Raw genomic sequence first — 19,888 nt, 5'->3', positions numbered from 1 at the left:
GGTCTAATGATTTAATTATATTTTTGAAACTCAGGCTGTGTGTGTTTATCTGCGTCATTCCTTGATCATTCCTTGTGGTCCTGTTGCTCAGTTGGTGGAGTATTCCTGGGACCATCCATATGTTAATTGTTTGCAAACATGACTGCAAATCCCTTTAGATAAAAGTGTCTGCTAAATGGCAGATATATCCACTGATTATACCAAACATTTCGAACACCTTCCTAATATGAAGTTGGACCGTCCTCTTTCTCCCTCAGATTAGCCTCAATTCGTCGGGGCATGGACTCTACAAGGTGTCGAAAACTTTCCACAGGGATGCTGGCCCATGTTGACTCCAATGCTTCCCACACAAGTTGGCTGGATGTCCTTTGCGTGCAGGGGAGGCTCTTCAGAGGAGGAAGGGGATGCTCCTCAGAGGAGGAAGGGGACGCTCCTGAGAGGAGGAAGGGGAGGCTCCTCAGAGGAGGAAGTGGAGGCTCCTGAGAGGAGGAAGGGGAGGACCCTCCTCAGTGATTTTCATAAAAATAAAAATGATAATACATGTAAAAAAGTTTAATTCTTTTTAGATATTAGAAATTACGGTACGTTCTTTCCAATACAAAAGTGTAGTGTAGTGTATTGTTTCCAAACTGCGTTACCCACTCCAGACAGCAGACGGCGATGAGCGTCTTTCAGGTGATGATTCTTCCGTGACGTATAATGGACTGGACGGACGCTTCTTCAGGAACAACGACGCGGCTACTCTTTCAACCACCTCGGTAGCTTGCTAGCCAACATAAAAGTGAAAGATTGACGATTTAGACCATCTTAATGTACATTATCTAATCTCAGTGTTTTAAACACAGTTCTGTTGACGTATTAACTGGTTAACTGTAACCTAATTTGCAACCTTGTTAAAGATTGATGCTGAGCCGAGCACGAGGCTAGTCGCTAATGCTAACGAGCTAGCTAACATCCCTGACCATGAGTTCATTAAAGTACTCATCCCCTGCTATAGAAGAGGAGGTCTGCTGTTTGCAGAAAGAAGCTCTGGCAATGAACCTTGAAGAAGAGGTTACAGTGAAAGAAGAGAAAGAACCTTTTAGAATGAAAAAGGAGGAAGAGGAGACTGTTATAGTGAAGGAAGAGGATGCTGTTATAGTGGAAGAACATTTCCGAATGAAAAAGGAGGAAGAGGAGACTGTTATAGTGAAAGAAGAAGATGCTGTTATAGTGAAAGAACCTTTTAGAATGAAAAAGGAGGAAGAGGAGACTGTTATAGTGAAGGAAGAAGATGCTGTTATAGTGAAAGAACATTTCAGAATGAAAAAGGAGGAAGAGGAGGCTGTTATAGTGATAGAAGAGAATGAACCTTTTAGAGAGGAAGAGGATGCTGTCTCAATAAAGGTGAAGGAGGAAGACGTTTTGGGAGTGAAAGAGGAGGAGACAGAATATCCGATTATCATCAGTGAGTACTGTCTTAAAAACAGGGGCACAAACTATGCAGTTGTTGAACTAATGTGTGGTTTTTAAGGGGCATTCTACTGAAGTTCTACACTTGAATATGTTGTTCAGTACTGTAGGAATTGTTAAAGGGTCAATCTGCCATTGGTTCATATATTTTAGGGACTTTTCAATTAGATGTATTGAATTCTCCATGTTGTCTATATTAAAGTTCCCCTCATCTAGTATAACAGGCTTTTAAAATTCAATATTGAAGCATATGTTCTACTTAAAATATCAAAGGGAGTTTACTACTCATTTTGATGTTCTCGTTCACACAGGAGAGAGACATGACTATGGTGGATCCTCTGGGGAGCCTCAACAACATCCTGATGCTGACGAGGCAGAGAAGAGTCTCTCCAGATCAGAACACCAGATGGTACAGCTTGGTCTGGTCTAGCATACAGCTTGGTTTGGTCTAGCATACAGCTTGATCTGGTCTAGCATACAGCTTGGTCTGGTCTAGCATACAGCTTGCTCTATCTGGGTCTGGGCTGGGTTTCTGTAAAGCACATAATGACATGTGTCTGTGTCCCCTCTTTATGGTTACTAGGACAATGCTAGCCCTTCCTCCCTCCCGGAGTCCCCGCGTCGTGCCTCTCCCGGTAGCACCTTACTGCTGGGTATGAAGAGGTTGTCTGTGCTGCTGGTGGACTGCAGGAAAAAAATGGGGCTGAGTGGAACTGTGAGAGGAGGAGAAGAGAAGAAAGGATCAGATTTGACTCATCAAAGTAAGTGCTGTAGTTTAGTTTGAACAAATACAATAGATCTGCCCACCGGTATCTGTTACCAGGACAACCAGCAGAGTTCTGTTAGTTGACAGGAAGATAGAGTGGATGTTATGAATATCATAACACTGAAAAAGGATTCAGCCAATGAAAAGAGAGAAACCAATAGACCATATAAAACCTTGATGAAAGTTAGCTTTGGAGAGAAAGTTTCAAGATGATCCAATGTAAGGTGCTTGTTTTACAAAAACTTTTCCTTAAAACATTATGAATGTTACATTGCCTGTCGCAGTCAACGCCCCTATCTTTAAAAGACTGTAGAACAGGCAAACTAAACTCAAGACTTTGGTAATGAATTAACTAATACTGGAGGAAAACTGTGATCAGGCTGCCCACTCAAACGAAAGCTTCAAACTGTAACCAGTGCCGGCAACCTTGTTCAGGTTATCAATCAACCTACCAGGGTAGTGACAAACAGTAGAGGAATGAAATCATCAACATGGTTTGATCATATCTTTACTAATGCTGCAGAAATGGGTTTTAAAGCAGTGTCCAGATCCATCAGATGTAGTGATCACAATATAGTAGCCATGTCTAGGAAAACCACCGTTCCAAAGGCTGGGACTAATATTGTGTACCGTAATTTCCGGACTATAAGCCGCTACTTTATTCCCAACCTTTGAACCTCGCGGTTTATACAATGACGCGGCTAATTTATGGATTTTTCCCGCTTTCACAAGATTCATGCCGCCAAAAAACTGAGCACCGTCACATAATGTGACGTAAATCGAGCGCGCTCAAACTTCCCATCATTCTGATTACGGTATAAGAGGTCATACATTTTTTTGTAGGGATTCCTATGTTGTTGATGTAAATAATATTTGTTGGTCCGTGGTGTGTAATGATGAGCAACCAGAAATTGCCCTTAACACATTTGAAACTGCTTATCCCAGTTACTAATAAGCAGCACCCATTAAGAAAATGACTGTAAAAACTGTTAAATCCACGTGGATTGATGAGGAATTTAAAAATGGTATGATGAAGAGGGAGGCAAAAGAGATGGCATATAGGTCTGGCTGAATAACTGATTGGCAAACCTATTGCAAATTGAGACATCATTTGACTAAACTGAATAAAAAGAAGAAAGTACACAATGAAACAAAGATAAAATACATGAAGAATGATTGTAAAAAGATGTGGAGCATCTTCAATTAAATTTTGCGCAAATAAAATCAACAATGACAAGTCACTGGTGTCTGACAATGTGGATGGAAAATTGAGGATAATAGCGGCCGATATTGCCATTCCTATTTGCCTTGTCTTTATTTTAAGCCTACTAGAAAGTGTGTGCCCTCAGGCCTGGAGGGAAGCTAAAGTCATTCCACTACCCAAGAATAGTAAAGCTCCCTTTGCTGGCTTAAATAGCTGACCAATCAGCCTGTTACCAACCCTTACAATTTTGGGAAAGAAATATTTGACCAGATACAATGCTGTTTTACATTAAACAAATATAGACTTTTAGCTTATAGGGAAGTTCATTCAACAAGCACAGCACTTGCAAATGACTGTTTGGCTGAGAGAAATTGATGATAAAATATTGTTGGGGCTGTTTTGTTAGACTTCGGTTCGGCATTTGACATTATCGATCATAGTCTGCTGCTGAAAAAACGTATGGCTTTACACCCCCTGCTGTATTGTGGATAAAGAGTTTTCCTTTTAAAATGTAACCTTTATTTATCTAGGCAAGTCAGTTAAGAACAAATTATTTTTTTCAATGACGGCCTAGGACTGCCTTGTTCAGGGGCAGAACGGCAGAGTTTTACCTTGTCAACTCGGGGATTCGATCCAGCAATCTCTCGGTTACTGGCCTACCGCTCTAACCACTAGGTTACCTGCCGCCCCAGAGCTACAAAATCAAGTTTGAATCAGGAATTCCCCAGGGCAGCTGTTTGGCACCTACTCTTTTCAATCTTTACCAACAACATGCCAATGACATTTAAGTAAAGCCAGTGAGTCTATGTATGCGGATGACTCAACAATGTACACGTCAGCTACTACAGCGACTGAAATGACTGCAACACTTAACATAGAGCTGCAGTTAGTTTCAGAATGGGTGTCAAGGAATAAGTTAGTCCTAAATATTTCTGATTACCTTAAAACCTCTTGGTGTTAGGGGGCAGTATTTTCATTTTTGGGAAAAAAACGTCCCCGTTTTAAACGGGATATTTTGTCAGGAGAAGATGCTAGAATATGCATATAATTGACATCTTTGGATAGAAAACACTCTAACGTTTCCAAAACTGTAAAGATATTGTCTGTGAGTATAACAGAACTGATGTTGCAGGCGAAAGCCTGAGAAAAATCCAATCCGGAAGTGCCCCAGGTTTTGAAAGCGCTGCGTTCCAATGACTCCCTATATGGCTTTGAATGTACCATCAACGAGCTTACGCTTTCTACGTATTCCCCAAGGTGTCTACAGCATTGTGACGTAGTTTTAAGCATTTCTGTTGAAGAATAGCCGTATGGGGGCACATTGCGTAAGTGGTCACATGGTGGCTCCGAGAGAGATTCTCGCGTAAAGTGCAGAGGTAGCCATTACTCCAATTGGTCCTAGAGAAAAAGGAATTGTCCCGACGGATATATTATCAAATAGATATTAGAAAAACACCTTGAGGATTGATTCTAAACAACGTTTGCCATGTTTTTGTCGATATTATGGAGCTAATTTGGAATATTTTTCGGAGTTGTGACCGCAATTTCCGGGCGATTTCTCAGACAAACGTGAAGAACAAACGGAGCTATTTCGCCTACAAAAATAATATTTTGGGAAAAAATGAACTTTGGCTGTCTACCTGGGAGTCTCGTGAGTGAAAACATCCGAAGTTAATCAAAGGTAAACGATTAAATTTGATTGCTTTTCTGATTTCTGTGACAAGTTTGCCTGCTGCTAGCAAGGCATAATGCTATGCTAGGCTATGATAAACTTACACAGATGCTTGTCTAGCGTTGGCTGTAAAGCATATTTTGAAAATCTGAGATGACAGGGTGATTAAAACCTCTTAAGCCCACCCGACACGCAGGCGTGCCATCTAGCCATCTGGAAATGCAAATGCACTACGCTAAATGCTAATAGCACTCGTTAAAACTCAAACGTTCATTAAAACACACATGCAGGGTATTGAATTAAAGCTACACTCGTTGTGAATCTAGCCAACAAGTCAGATTTTTAAAATGCTTTTCGGCGAAAGCATGAGAAGCTATTATCTGATAGCATGCAACACCCCAAAATACCTGAAGGGGACGTAAACAAAATAATTAGCATAGCCGGCGCTACACAAAACGCAGAAATAAAATATAAAACATTCATTACCTTTGACGAGCTTCTTTGTTGGCACTCCTAGATGTCCCATAAACATCACTATTGGGTATTTTTTTCGATTAAATCGGTCCATATATACCCAAAATATCGATCTATGAAAAGTGTGTGAATCAGAAAAAAACACAGTTTTAAAACGCAACGTCATTTTTTTTAATTAAAAAAGTCGACGATAAACTTTCACAAAACACTTCGAAATACTTTTGTAATCCAACTTTAGGTATTAGTAAACGTTAATAATCTATCAAATTGATCACGGGGCGATGTGTATTCAATAGCTCCACGTCTTCAAATCATGGTCGGAAATCTCTCTTCCAAAACATCCTGTCGGAGACCGGAAGGAATGGGGTCTCTCTTACTCGTTTGACCAAGAAACAACGCCCAGGCAATTGACAAGACTGGCGACATCGTGTGGAAGCTGTAGGACTTGCAATCTCGGCCCCATCTAATTTGCTGTCCCTTAGACAATACATGCAAGTGGCGCATTGATATTTTTTCCAGTTTTCGGTGATCAGTTTTTCTTCCGCTTTTCGATGAAACACACGTTCTGTTATAGTCACAGCCGTGATTTAACCAGTTTTAGAAACGTCAGAGTGTTTTCTATCCACACATACTAATCATATGCATATACTATATTCCTGGCATGAGTAGCAGGACGCTGAAATGTTGCGCGATTTTTAACAGAATGTTCGAAAAAGTAAGGGGTCGGCTTAATTAACGAAAGGTGAAGCTGTGTTCCAATATATTTCACTTGTGATTTTCATGAATAGGAATATTTTCTAGGAAGATTTATGTCCGTTGCGTTATGCTAATTAGTGTCAGATGATGATAACGGTCCCGTTCACGGGCTGGGTGTCACTACAGGTTAAGTTACATGGCCTACTATGCTAATTCTGTAGCGGTATTGTTAGAGGGGGCTAAAGAAATATTTTGTTGGTGCGCCAGGCAGGTATTAACCCTAGTTATTAAAGTTAGTTATTACCTATTATAACATTATTATTTTTAAATATTATTAAAACCGAAAGGATGAGAGTAGAATAGATAGAGTAGCGCTTCCAGACACATTCTAAACATGATGGAGTCTTAAAGGAGGACTGTAACATCTAATGATGAAACATTATGGAGTCTTAAAGGAGGACTGTAGCATCTAATGATGAAACATTATGGAGTCTTAAAGGAGGACTGTAGCATCTAATGATGAAACATTATGGAGTCTTAAAGGAGGACTGTAGCATCTAATGATGAAACATTATGGAGTCTTAAAGGAGGACTGTAGCATCTAATGATGAAGCATTTTAGAGTCTTAAAGGAGGACTGTAGCACCTAATGATGAAACATTATGGATTCTTAAAGGAGGACTGTAGCATCTAATGATGAAACATTATGGAGTCTTAAAGGAGGACTGTAGCATCTAATGATGAAACATTATGGAGTCTTAAAGGAGGACTGTAGCATCTAATGATGAAACATTATGGAGTCTTAAAGGAGGACTGTAGCATCTGATGATGAAACATTATGGAGTCTTAATAAAGGAGCCTTGTAGCATCTAATGATGAAACATTATGGAGTCTTAAAGGAGGACTGTAGCATCTAATGATGAAACATTATGGAGACTTAAAGGAGCCTTGTAGCATCTAATGATGAAACATTATGGAGTCTTAAAGGAGGACTGTAGCATCTAATGATGAAACATTATGGAGTCTTAAAGGAGGACTGTAGCATCTAATGATGAAACATTATGGAGTCTTAAAGGAGGACTGTAGCATCTAATGATGAAACATTATGGAGTCTTAAAGGAGGACTGTAGCATCTAATGATGAAACATTATGGAGTCTTAAAGGAGGACTGTAGCATCTAATGATGAAACATTATGGAGTCTTAAAGGAGGACTGTAGCATCTAATGATGAAACATTATGGAGTCTTAAGCTTTAATTTGTGGTATTGCACTTGTGAATGCATGAAAGTTAAATATTTCTAATAAAAAAATATATATTTTGCACTCTGCAATTTCACCGGATGTTGTCGAAATGTTCCACTAGCGGAATCCCTAGCCATAACAGGTTTTAATGTGTTTGAGCCAATCAGTTGTGTTGTGACAAGGTAGGGGTGGTATACAGAAGATAGCCCTATTGGGTAAAAGACGAAGTCCATATTATGTCAAGAACAGCTCAAATAAGCAAAGAGAAACAACAGTCCATCATTACTTTAAGGACCACCACAAGAATGGAAGATCCAGAGTTACTTCTGATGCATAAGTTCATTAGAGTTACCAGCCTTAGAAATTGCAGCCCAAATAAATGCTTCACAAAGTTCAAGTAACAGACACATCTCAACATCATCGGTTCAGAGGAGACTGCGTGAATCAGGCCTTCATGGTCGAATTGCTGCAAGGAAACCTCTACTAAAGGACACCAATAAGAAGAAGAGACTTGCTTGGGCCAAGAAACACGAGCAATGGACATTAGACCGGTGGATATCAGTCCTTGGGTCTGATGAGTCCAAATTTGAGATTTTTGGATCCGAGCGTCATGTCTTTGTGAGACGAGGAGTAGATGAACAGATTATCTCCGCATGTGTGGTTCCCACCGTGAAGCATGGAGGAGGAGATGTGATGGTGTGTGGTTGCTTTGCTATTGACAATGTCAGAGATTTATTTATTCAAGTCACACTTAACCAGCATGGCTTCCACAGCATTCTACAGCTATATGCCATCCCATCTGGTTTGGGCTTAGTCCCACTGTCATTTGTTTTTCAACAGGACAATGACCCAACACACCTCCAGGTTGTGTAAGAGCTATTTGATCAAGTAGGAGAGTGATGGTGTGCTGCATCAGATGACCTGGCCTACACAATCCCCCGACCTCAACCAAATCAAGATGGTTTGGGATGAGTTGGATCGCAGAGGTGAAGGGAAAGCGGCCTACAAGTTCTCAGCATATGTGGGAATGCCTACAAGACTGTTGGAAAAGGATTCCAGGTGAAGCTGGTTGAGAGAAAGCAAGGGTGGCAACTTTTGAAGAATAAAATATATATTTTGATTTAACACTTCTGGTTACTACATGATTCCATGTGTTTTTAATCATTTTGATGTCTTTATTATTCTACAATGTAGAAAATAGTAAAAATAAAGAAAAACCCTTGAATGAGTAGGTGAGTCCAACCTTTTGACTGGTACTGTACATTAAATTTCCTAACAGCTCCAGTGGACATTCCTGCAATCAGCATGCCAATTGCCCGCTCCCTCAGAGACCTGTGGCATTGTTGTGTGAACAAACTGCACATTTTCGAGTTGCCTTTTAATATCCCCAGTACAAGGTGCACCTGTGTAATAACCAAGCTGTTCAATCAGCTTCTTGATATGCCACACCTGTCAGGTGGATGGATTATCTTGGCAAAGAATAAATGTTGACTAACAGTGATGCTCATGAAACATCCAACACTTTACATGTTGCGTTTATATTTTTGTTTATTGTTGTTACTATCAGTTTTAGGAACATTTACCCAAAATATGACATCAGCGATAATCAAAATGTTGAAAATCTGTGAATGTCTAAATAAGAAATCGGGCCATTTAAACAGCAGGTGTCGAACCCTTTCAACAACGGGGAGATGTTACTGATGTGCTTTGTATCTTCGACGTAAAAACAAGTTTTGGACTTCCACACAAAATGACTTCTTTAGTTATTTTATGTTTAAGGAAGTGTGTAGGTCACATTCTGTATCATACAGCTATGAATGTTATATATTTAGAACCACCTGTTCAATTGGAATCCAGTGACGTCTGTGTCTTCAGTGTCCTAGAACTGTCCAGTTTTTTGTGTTCTGACTTGTAAAACAGGATGAATAAAATAAGTAATGTAAACATAGCAGTAATTACCAGGAAGCTCTACATTTGTTTTAAAATCACACTAAGATTGTTAAATCTGGCCTCAGGTTATTGAGAGATCTGATTTAGGATTTACCCTCGTAGCAAGGTTGTTTTATCATGTGGTTTCATTCGGGTCTCTATTTAAAAATAACACTGTCTTTGGCAGGAGAAAGGCCAGACTCGGAGGAACCAGAGCCAGGGACGTCCAAACTAGCAAGACGACACCACTGCTCCCACTGTGGAAAGTGTTTCAACCAGAGAGTAAACATAAAACAACATGAGAGAATACACACGGGAGAGAAGCCTTACCACTGCTCCCAGTGTGGAAAGAGTTTCGTCCGTTCGGGGGAGCTGAAAATACATGAGAGAATACACACAGGAGAGAAGCCTTACCACTGCTCCCAGTGTGGAAAGAGTTTCAGCCGGAAAGCATGCCTGAACCAACACGAGAGAATACACACAGGAGAGAAGCCTTACCACTGCTTCCAATGTGGAAAGTGTTTCAATAGGAGAGGACACCTGAAAAAACATGAGAGAATACACACAGGAGAGAAGCCTTACCACTGCTCCCAATGTGGAAAGTGTTTCGTCCGTTCGGTGGAGCTGAAACAACACGAGAGAATACACACGGGAGAGAAGCCTTACCACTGCTCCCAGTGTGGAAAGAGTTTCAGCCGGAATGCATTCCTGAACCAACACGAGAGAATCCACACAGGAGAGAAGCCTTACCACTGCTCCCAGTGTGGAAAGCGTTTCGGCCGGAAAGCATGCCTGAACCAACACGAGAGATTACACACAGGAGAGAAGCCTTACCACTCCTCCCAGGGTGCAAAGCTTTTGCCCATTTAGGAAGCCTGAAAGAACACATTAGACTACACACAGAGGAGAAGGCTTAGAAAAGCTCAGACTGTGGGAAAACATATTACTCATAACAGTGATTTAAACGTCATTAGAGAATCCACACAGGAGAGAGATATTACTTCTCTTAGCGTGTATGTTGATATTTCACATCACATTGACTTAAAATTCATCAGAGAACATACACAGTGCTCCCGTTGTCTTATATTGTTGACTGGCAATGTGTTTACCTGTCTTTACCAGATGAAATTAAATGGTACAGGGTATACTCAAACATATATTTGTTTGTTTTTATTAGAAAACATGAAGTGAATATGGAGTCTGTCAGTTTGAATATAAAGGAGATCAGGTTCCTTGTTTTAAATTGTCCTTTTTTAAAACTCTGTGTGTTTATCTGGGTGTGTCATTCCTCCAGCACTACAGATAATCAAGTGATATTTGGATGTGATGCATTAGTTCCATTGTTGACATTTGCATTGTTGGCCCACTGATGATTTAATGAAATTAAAATGTTCAGACTCTGTAATGGAAAATGTTAATTGTTTGTGTGTCCACATAACTGAGTATGTGACTAACCTTGTGAAATGTATTATAAGCTCCTGTTCTTGGGAGTATCATCCTGTGTTGCAAACCAATTTGCACCTGTGTCCTTGTATGAATAAAGTCCCGCCCAGGAACAGGAAACTATAAAGATATGTGCTCATCACCCAATGCTTCAGGAATTCAGACTGTCTACACTGCGCTGTGTAACTCTGTTATTCTCTCTGAGCTCAGAAATAAAGAATCTTGGTTTGACTTGGACTCCAGCAGATCCTTATTTTATAATATCCACAACTCTCCCACAGATTGCTGTTTATCATTGTCTCAATGAAGAGTTCCTCTTTCGACTTTCCTTGGGGCATTTACAACGCTCCCACTGGTTGAATAAACATTGTTACCCGATTGATGAGATTATTATGGATGAGAGCAATTATTTTATTTGTCAAATGGCAACCAAGCATCGGTCATCATGTCACCAGATTAAGACCCTCAAAATGTATTGGAATGGAGCATCAAGCTCATCACATGTAGTTTCACCACCCTGTGAAGTTCATAACTTATTTCATCTGTAGCCTAATAAACTACATGGTTTTCCAAGTTTTAGAGGGAGGACCACACAACATATCATCACGTGACTCCAAGTTAACTAAGACATGATGGTTATTATATAAATATTTGTACATAAAGGAGTTTCCATCGCCATTTCTCACTAAAACATTTTTACTGACACAACCCACCATGTCAAACGAACTAACATATCGTCTGTCGCCATTTATAAAAATGTTCAGGCATATCCTGTTTCCATCAGCCCAGTCATTACTTTTGAGATGGTTGGATCAATATCCACCTTCATGATGTGGATGAAGCCTGATTTGGAATGTCTGAGTAGTTCTATATGATGTCATAATTCACCCCTCTGATAATCAAGTGATATTTGGAATGTCTGAGTAGTTCTATCTGATGTCATAATACACCCCTCTGATAGTGATACATTTGTTACTTACAGGGCACCACTGCCCCTGACCAGCTGAATGCAGGTGGGCTCTCCTGTCAACATGGGGCTCCTGCTGCAGGTAGCCTAGCAGTTAACAGTGTTGGGCCAGTAATTGAAAGATCCCTGGTTTGAATCCCAGAGAGGACTAGGTGGAAAATCTGTCAATGTGCCCTTGAGGGCTGCAACAGGAGCCTCATGTTGACAGGAGAGCCCACCTGCACTCAGCTGGCCAGGTGTCTTAACAGGAACAAGCTTGGCACACCTGTATTTTTTCCCATTCTTCTCTGCAGATCCTCTCAACCTCTGTCAGGTTGGATGGGGAGCGTTGCTGCACAGCTATTTTCAGGTCTCTCCAGAGATGTTTGATCGGGTTCAAGTCCAGGCTCTGGCTGGGCCACACAAGGACATTCAGAGACTTGTCCCGAAGCCACTTCTGCGTTGTCCTTTGTCTGTGTGCTTAGGGTTGTTGTCCTGTTGGAAGGTGAACCTTTGCCCCAGTCTGAGGTCCTGCGTGCTCTGGAGCAGGTTTTCATCAATTATCTCTCTGTACTTTATTTTTATTTAATTTATTTATTATTGAACCTTTATTTAACTTGGCAAGTCAGTTAAGAACAAATTCTTATTTACAACGGCGGCCTACCAAAAGGCAAAAGGCCTCCTACGGTGGCTGGGATTCAAAACAAGAATACATCCCTAGCCAAGGCCCTTCTTCAGTGGCTTCTTCCTTGCTGAGCGGCCTTTCAGGTTATGTTGATATAGGACTAATTTTACTATGGATATAGATATTTTTGTACCTGTTTCCTCCAGCATCTTCACAAGTCCTTTGCTGTTGTTCTGGGACTGGTTTGCACTTTTCTTACCAACGTATGTTGATCTCTAGGAGACAGAACAAGTCTCCTTCCTGAGCGGTATGACGGCTGTGTGGTCCCATGGTGTTTATACTTGCATATACTATAGTTTGTCAACAAGACATTTGTGGAGTGGTTGAAAACCGAGTTTTAATGACTCCAACCTAAGTGTATGTAAACATCCCTTGTATAGCCTCCACTCTGTACTGGTACCCCCTGTATATAGCCTCCACATTGACTCTGTACTGGTAACCCCTGTATATAGCCTCCACATTGACTCTGTACTGGTACCCCCTGTATATAGTCTCCACATTGACTCGGTACTGGTACCTCCTGTATATAGCCTCCACATTGACTCTGTACTGGTACCCCCTGTATATAGTAGCTTGCTAGCCAACATAAAAGTGAAAGATTGACGATTTAGACCAACCTAATGTACATTATCTAATCTCAGTGTTTTAAACACAGTTCTGTTGACGTATTAACTGGTTAACTGTAACCTAATTTGCAAACTTGTTAAAGATTGATGCTGAGCCTAGCACTAGGCTAGTCGCTAATGCTAACTAGCTAGCTAACATCCCTGACCATGAGCTCATTAAAGTACTCATCCCCTGCTAAAGAAGAGGAGGTCTGCTGTTTGGAGAAAGAAGTTCTGGCGCTGAACATTGAAGAGGAGGATGAGGTTACAGTGAAAGAAGAGAAAGAAGCTTTTAGAATGAAAAAGGAGGAAGATGAGGCTGTTATAGTGAAGGAAGAAGATGCTGTTATAGTGGAAGAACATTTCAGAATGAAAAAGGAGGAAGAGGAGACTGTTATAGTGAAGGAAGAAGATGCTGTTATAGTGAAAGAACATTTCAGAATGAAAAAGGAGGAAGAGGAGACTGTTATAGTGAAGGAAGAAGATTTCAGAATGAAAAAGGAGGAAGAGGAGGCTGTTATAGTGATAGAAGAGAAAGAACCGTTTAGAGAGGAACAGGATGATATCTCAATAAAGGTGAAGGAGGAAGACGTTTTTGGAGTGAAAGAGGAAGAGACAGAATATCAGATTAACACCAGTGAGTACTGTCTTCAACAGGGACACAAACTATGCCGTTGTTGAACTAATGTGTGGTTTTAAAGTGGCATTCTACTGAAGTTCTACACTTGAATATGTTGTTCAGTACTGTAGGAATTGTTAAAGGGTCAATCTGCCATTGGTTCATATATTTTAGGGACTTTTCAATTCGATGTATTGAATTCTCCATGTTGTCTATATTAAAGTTCCCCTCATCTAGTATAACAGGCTTTTAAAATTCAATATTGAAGCATATGTTCTACTTAAAATATCAAAGGGAGTTTACTACTCATTTTGATGTTCTCGTTCACACAGGAGAGAGACATGACTATGGTGGATCCTCTGGGGAGCCTCAACAACATCCTGATGCTGACGAGGCAGAGAAGAGTCTCTCCAGATCAGAACACCAGATGGTACAGCTTGGTCTGGACGAGCAAACAGCTTTCTCTCGCTTGTGGGCTGGGTTTCTGTAAAGCACTTTATGACAACAGTGACATCAGCATCCATAATGATGTGCGTCTGTGTCCCCTCTTTATGGTTAGCAGGACAACACTTGCCCTTCCTCCCTCCCGGAGTCCCTGTATCGTGCCTCTCCCGGTAGCACCTTACTGCTGGGTATGAAGAGGTTGTCTGTGCTGCTGGTGGACTGCAGGAAAACAACAGGGCTGAGTGGAACTGTGAGAGGAGGAGAAGAGATGAAAGGATCAGATTTGACACATCAAAGTAAGTAGTTTAGTTTGAACAAATACAATCGATCTGCCCACTGGTATCTGTTACCAGGACAACCAGCAGAGTTCTGTTAGTTGACAGGAAGATAGAGTAGTGTAAATGGATGTTATGAATATCATAACACTGAAAAAGGATTCTGCCAATGAAAAGAGAGAAACCAATAGACCATATAAAACCTTGATTAAAGTCAGCTTTAGAGAGAAAGTTTCAAGATGATCCAATGTAAGGTGCTTGTTTTACAAAAACTTTTCCTTAAAACATTATGGATGTTACATTGCCTGTCCCAGTCAATGCGGCTATCTTTACAAGACTGTAGAACAGGCAAACTAAACTCAAGACTTTGGTCATTAATTAACTAGTACTGAAGAAAAACTGTGATCAGGCTGCCTACTCAAGCAAAAGCTTCAAACTGTAACCAGTGCCGGCAACCTTGTTCAGGTTATCAATCAACCTACCAGGGTAGTTACAAACAGTAGAGGAATGAAATCATCAACATGTTTTGATCATATCTTTACTAATGCTGCAGAAATGGGTTTTAAAGCAGTATCCAGATCCACCAGATGTAGTGATCACAATATAGGAGCCATGTCTAGGAAAACCACCGTTCCAAAGGCTGGGACTAATATTGTGTATAAGAGGTCATACATTTTTTTGTAGTGATTCCTATGTTGTTGATGTAAATAATATTTGTTGGTCCGTGGTGTGTAATGATGAGCAACCAGACACTGCCCTTGACACGTTTGAAACTGCTTATCCCAGTTACTAATAAGCATGCACCCATTAAGAAAATGACTGTAAAAACGGTTGAATCCACATGAATTGATGAGGAATTAAAAAAAATGGTATGATGAAGAGGGAGGCAAAAGAGATGGCATATAGGTCTGGCTGAATAACTGATTGGCAAACCTATTGCAAATTGAGACATCATTTGACTAAACTGAGTAAAAAGAAGATAGTACACAATGAAACAAAGATAAAATACATGAAGAATGATTGTAAAAAATCTTTGGAGAATCTTCAATGAAATTTTGTGCAAATAAAATCAACAATGACAAGTCACTGGTGTCTGACAACGTGGATGGAAAATTGAGGATAATAGCGGCCGATATTGCCATTCTTATTTGCCTTGTCTTTAATTTAAGCCTACTAGAAAGTGTGTGCCCTCAGGCTTGGAGGGAAGCTAAAGTCATTCCACTACCCAAGAATAGTAAAGCTGCCTTTACTGGCTTAAATAGCTGACCAATCAGACTGTTACCAACCCTTACAATTTTGGGGAAAAAAATATTTGACCAGATACACTGCTATTTTACAGTAAACAAATATAGACTTTTAGCTTATAGGGAAGTTCATTCAACAAGCACAGCACTTGCAAATGACTGATTGGCTGAGCGAAATTGATGATAAAAATGGCTTTACACCCCCTGCTATATTGTGGATAAAGAGTTTTTCTTTTAAAATGTAACCTTTATTTAACTAGGCAAGTCAGTTAAGAACAAATTCATTTTTTTCAATGACGGCCTAGGACTGCCTTGTTCAGGGGCAGAACGACAGAGTTTTACCTTGTCAACTCGGGGATTCAATCCAGCAATCTCTCGGTTACTGGCCTACCGCTCTAACTACTCCTCCCGTTTCCGGGAGAATTGTCATCAACTACACTAATTAGCATAACGCAACAGACAAACATTCTTACTAGAAAATATTCATATTCATGAAATCACAAGTGAAATATAGTGAAACACAGCTTAGCCTTTTGTTAATCACCCTGTCATCTCAGATTTTGAAATTATGCTTTACAGCCAAAGCAAGACAAGCATTTGTGTAAGTTTATCGATAGCCTAGCATAGCATTATGTCCAGCTAGCAGCAGGGAGCTTGGTCACGAAAATCAGAAAAGCAATCCAATTAAATCGTTTACCTTTGAGCTTCGGATGTTTTCACTTGCGAGACTCCCAGTTAGACAGCAAATGTTAATTTTGTTCCATAAAGATTATTTTTTTATAGCCAAAATACCTCCGTTTATTCTTCACGTTTTGTTGAGAAATCCACCGGAAGTTGTGATCACGACAACGCCGAAAAAAAACTCCAAATTAGATCCATAATATCGACAGAAACATGGCAAATGTTTTTTATAATCAATCCTCAAGGTGTTTTTCAAATATCTATTCGATAATATATCAATGGCCGCCTTTGTCTATTACGCACAAATCACTCTGAGAGCCACCACCTGACCACTGACGCAATGTTGTCGTTCACGCTCATTTTTCAAAATAAAAGCCTGAAACTATGTCTAGTGACTGAAGACACATTAGGGAAGCCATATAAAAAGGAATCTGGTTGATATCCCTTTCAATGGTAAATAGGGATGCATAGGAATGCAGAGTCTTCAAAATAAGAGTCACTTCCTGATTTGATTTTTCTCAGGCTTTCGCCTGCAATATCAGTTCTGTTATACTCACAGACAATATTTTTACAGTTTTGGTAACTTTAGAGTGTTTTCTATCCTAAGCTGTCAATTATATGCATATTCTTGTACCTGGTCCTGAGAAATAGCCCGTTTACTTTGAGAACGTTATTTTTCCATAAATTAAAATAGTGCCCCCTAGTTTCAAGAGTTAATGTGCCATAACAGGTTTTAATGTGTTTGAGCCAATCAGTTGTGTTGTGACAAGGTATGGGGGTATACAGAAGATAGCCCTATTGGGTAAAAGGTGAAGTCCATATTATGTCAAGAACAGCTCAAATAAGCAAAGAGAAGCAACAGTCCATCATTACTTTAAGGACCACCACAAGAATGGAAGACCCAGAGTTACTTCTGATGCATAAGTTCATTAGAGTTACCAGACTTAGAAATTGCAACCCAAATAAATGCTTCACAAAGTTCAAGCAAGAGACACATCTCAACATCATCGGTTCAGAGGAGACTGCGTGAATCAGGCCTTCATGGTCGAATTGCTGCAAGGAAACCACTACTAAAGGACACCAATAAGAAGAAGAGACTTGCTTGGGCCAAGAAACACGAGCAATGGACATTAGACCGGTGGATATCTGTCCTTGGGTTTGATGAGTCCAAATTTGAGTATTTGGTTCCGAGCGTCATGTCTTTTTGAGACGAGGAGTAGATGAACAGATTATCTCCGCATGTGTGGTTCCCACCGTGAAGCATGGAGGAGGAGATGTGATGGTGTGCGGGTGCTTTGCTATTGACAATGTCAGTGATTTCTTTATTCAAGTCACACTTAACCAGCATGACTACCACAGCATTCTGCTGTGGTATCAGCGATAATCAAAATGTTGAAAATCTGTGAATGTCTAAATAAGAAATTGGTCCAATTAAACAGCAATGTGTCAAACCCTTTCAACAACGGGGAGATGTTACTGATGTGCTTTGTATCTGCGACGTAAAAACAGGTTTTGGACTTCCACACAAAATTACTTCTTTAGTTATTTTATGTTTAAGGAAGTGTGTAGGTCACATTCTGTATCATACATACAGCTATGAAAGTTATATATTTAGAACCACCTGCTGATTGTAATCCATCGACGTCTGTGTCTTCAGTGTCCTAGAACTGTCTAGGTTTTTGTGTTCTGACTTGTAAAACAGGATGAATAAAATAAGTAATGTAAACATAGCAGTAATTACCAGGAATTTGTTTTAAAATCACACTAAGATTGTTAAAACTGGCCTCAGGTTATTGAGAGATCTGATTTAGGATGCAAGGTTGTTTTATCATGTGGTTTCATTCGGGTCTCTATTTAAAAATAACACTATCTTTGGCAGGAGAAAGACCAGACTCAGAGGAACCAGAGCCAGGGACGTCCAAACCAGCAAGACGACTCCAGTGCTCCCACTGTGGAAAGAGTTGTAACCAGAAAGCACAGCTGAAAGCTCATGAGAATACACACAGGGGAGAAACCTTACCACTGCTCCCAATGTGGAATGTGTTTTAACCATTCAGGGAAGCTGAAACGGCATGAGAGAATACACACCGGAGAGAAGCCTTACCACTGCTCCCAATGTGGTAGGTGTTTCAACCATCCATGGGAGCTGAAACGGCATGAGAGAATACACACCGGAGAGAAGCCTTACCACTGCTCCCAATGTGGAAAGTGTTTCGGCCGTTCAGAGGAGCTGAAACAACATGAGAGAATACACACAGGAGAGAAGCCTTACCACTGCTCCCAGTGTGGAATGTGTTTCAACCATTCAGGATTGCTGAAATGGCATGAGAGAATACACACAGGAGAGAAGCCTTACCACTGCTCCCAATGTGGAAAGTGTTTCGGCCGTTCGGACGAGCTGAAACAACACGAGAGAATACACACGGGAGAGAAGCCTTACCACTGCTCCCAATGTGGAAAGTGTTTCAACCAGAGAGGAAACCTGAAACGACATGAGAGAATACACACAGGGCAGAAGCCTTACCACTCCTCCCAGGGTGCAAAGCTTTTGCCCATATAGGGTGCCTGAAAGAACACATTAAACTGCACACAGAGGAGAAGGCTTAGAAAAGCTCAGACTGTGGGAAAACATATTACTCATAAGTCACTTAAACGTCATTAGAGAATCCACACCGGAGAGAGAAATTACTTCTCTTAGCGTGTATATTGATATTTCACATCACATTGACTTAAAAATCATCAGAGAACATACACAGTGCTCCCGTTGTCTTATATTGTTGACTGACAATATGTTTACCTGTCTTTACCAGATGAAATTAAATGGTACAGGGTATACTCAAACATATATTTGTTTATTTCTATTAGAAGACATGAAGTGAATATGGAGGCTGTCAGTTTGAATATAAAGAAGATCAGGTTCCTTCTTTTAAACTGTCCTTTTTTTAAACTCTTTGTGTGTGTTTATCTGGGTGTGTCATTCCTCCAGCACTACAGATAATCAAGTGATATTTGGATGTGATGCATTAGTTCCATTGTTGACATTTGCATTGTAGCCCACTGATGATTTAATGAAATGAAAATGTTCACAACCTTGTGAAACTGTCCTATTATAAGCTCCTGTTCTTGGGAGTATCATCCTGTGTTGCAAACCAATTTGCACCTGTGTCCTTGTATGAATAAAGTCCCTCCCAGGAACAGGAAACTATAAAGATATGTGCTCATCACCCAATGCTTCAGGAATTCAGACTGTCTACACTGCGCTGTGTAACTCTGTTATTCTCTCTGAGCTCAGAAATAAAGAATCTTGGTTTGACTTGGACTCCAGCAGATCCTTATTTTATCCTTATTTTATAATATCCACCACAACTCTCCCACAGATTGCTGTGTATTATTGTCTCAATGAAGAGTTCCTCGTTCCACTTTCCTGGGGGCATTTACAAACCTCCCACTGGTTGAATAAACATTACCCGATAGATGAGATTATTATTTTATTTGTTAAATGGCAACCAAGC

At 40.3% G+C, this 19,888-nt stretch overlaps 1 protein-coding gene and 1 pseudogene across 1 annotated transcript; both read left to right on the top strand.

Moving 5' to 3' along the window:
• The first annotated feature begins 1,769 nt into the window (after positions 1-1,769).
• LOC139370146 (zinc finger protein 501-like) lies at positions 1,770-11,108 on the top strand. The gene is made up of 3 exons (XM_071109472.1): positions 1,770-1,861; positions 2,036-2,213; positions 9,622-11,108. Exons 1-3 carry the CDS (start codon positions 1,859-1,861, stop codon positions 10,302-10,304), a joined length of 864 nt encoding a protein of 287 aa, XP_070965573.1. The 5' UTR covers positions 1,770-1,858; the 3' UTR covers positions 10,305-11,108.
• A 2,497-nt stretch (positions 11,109-13,605) lies between these two features.
• Positions 13,606-18,936, top strand: LOC139370371 (zinc finger protein 135-like; annotated as a pseudogene).
• Positions 18,937-19,888: the final 952 nt, after the last annotated feature.

Source organism: Oncorhynchus clarkii, chromosome 17 (genome assembly GCF_045791955.1).
Source record: "Oncorhynchus clarkii lewisi isolate Uvic-CL-2024 chromosome 17, UVic_Ocla_1.0, whole genome shotgun sequence".
Taxonomy (NCBI): Eukaryota; Metazoa; Chordata; class Actinopteri; order Salmoniformes; family Salmonidae; genus Oncorhynchus; species Oncorhynchus clarkii.
This window is presented reverse-complemented; position numbering and strand designations above follow the sequence as displayed.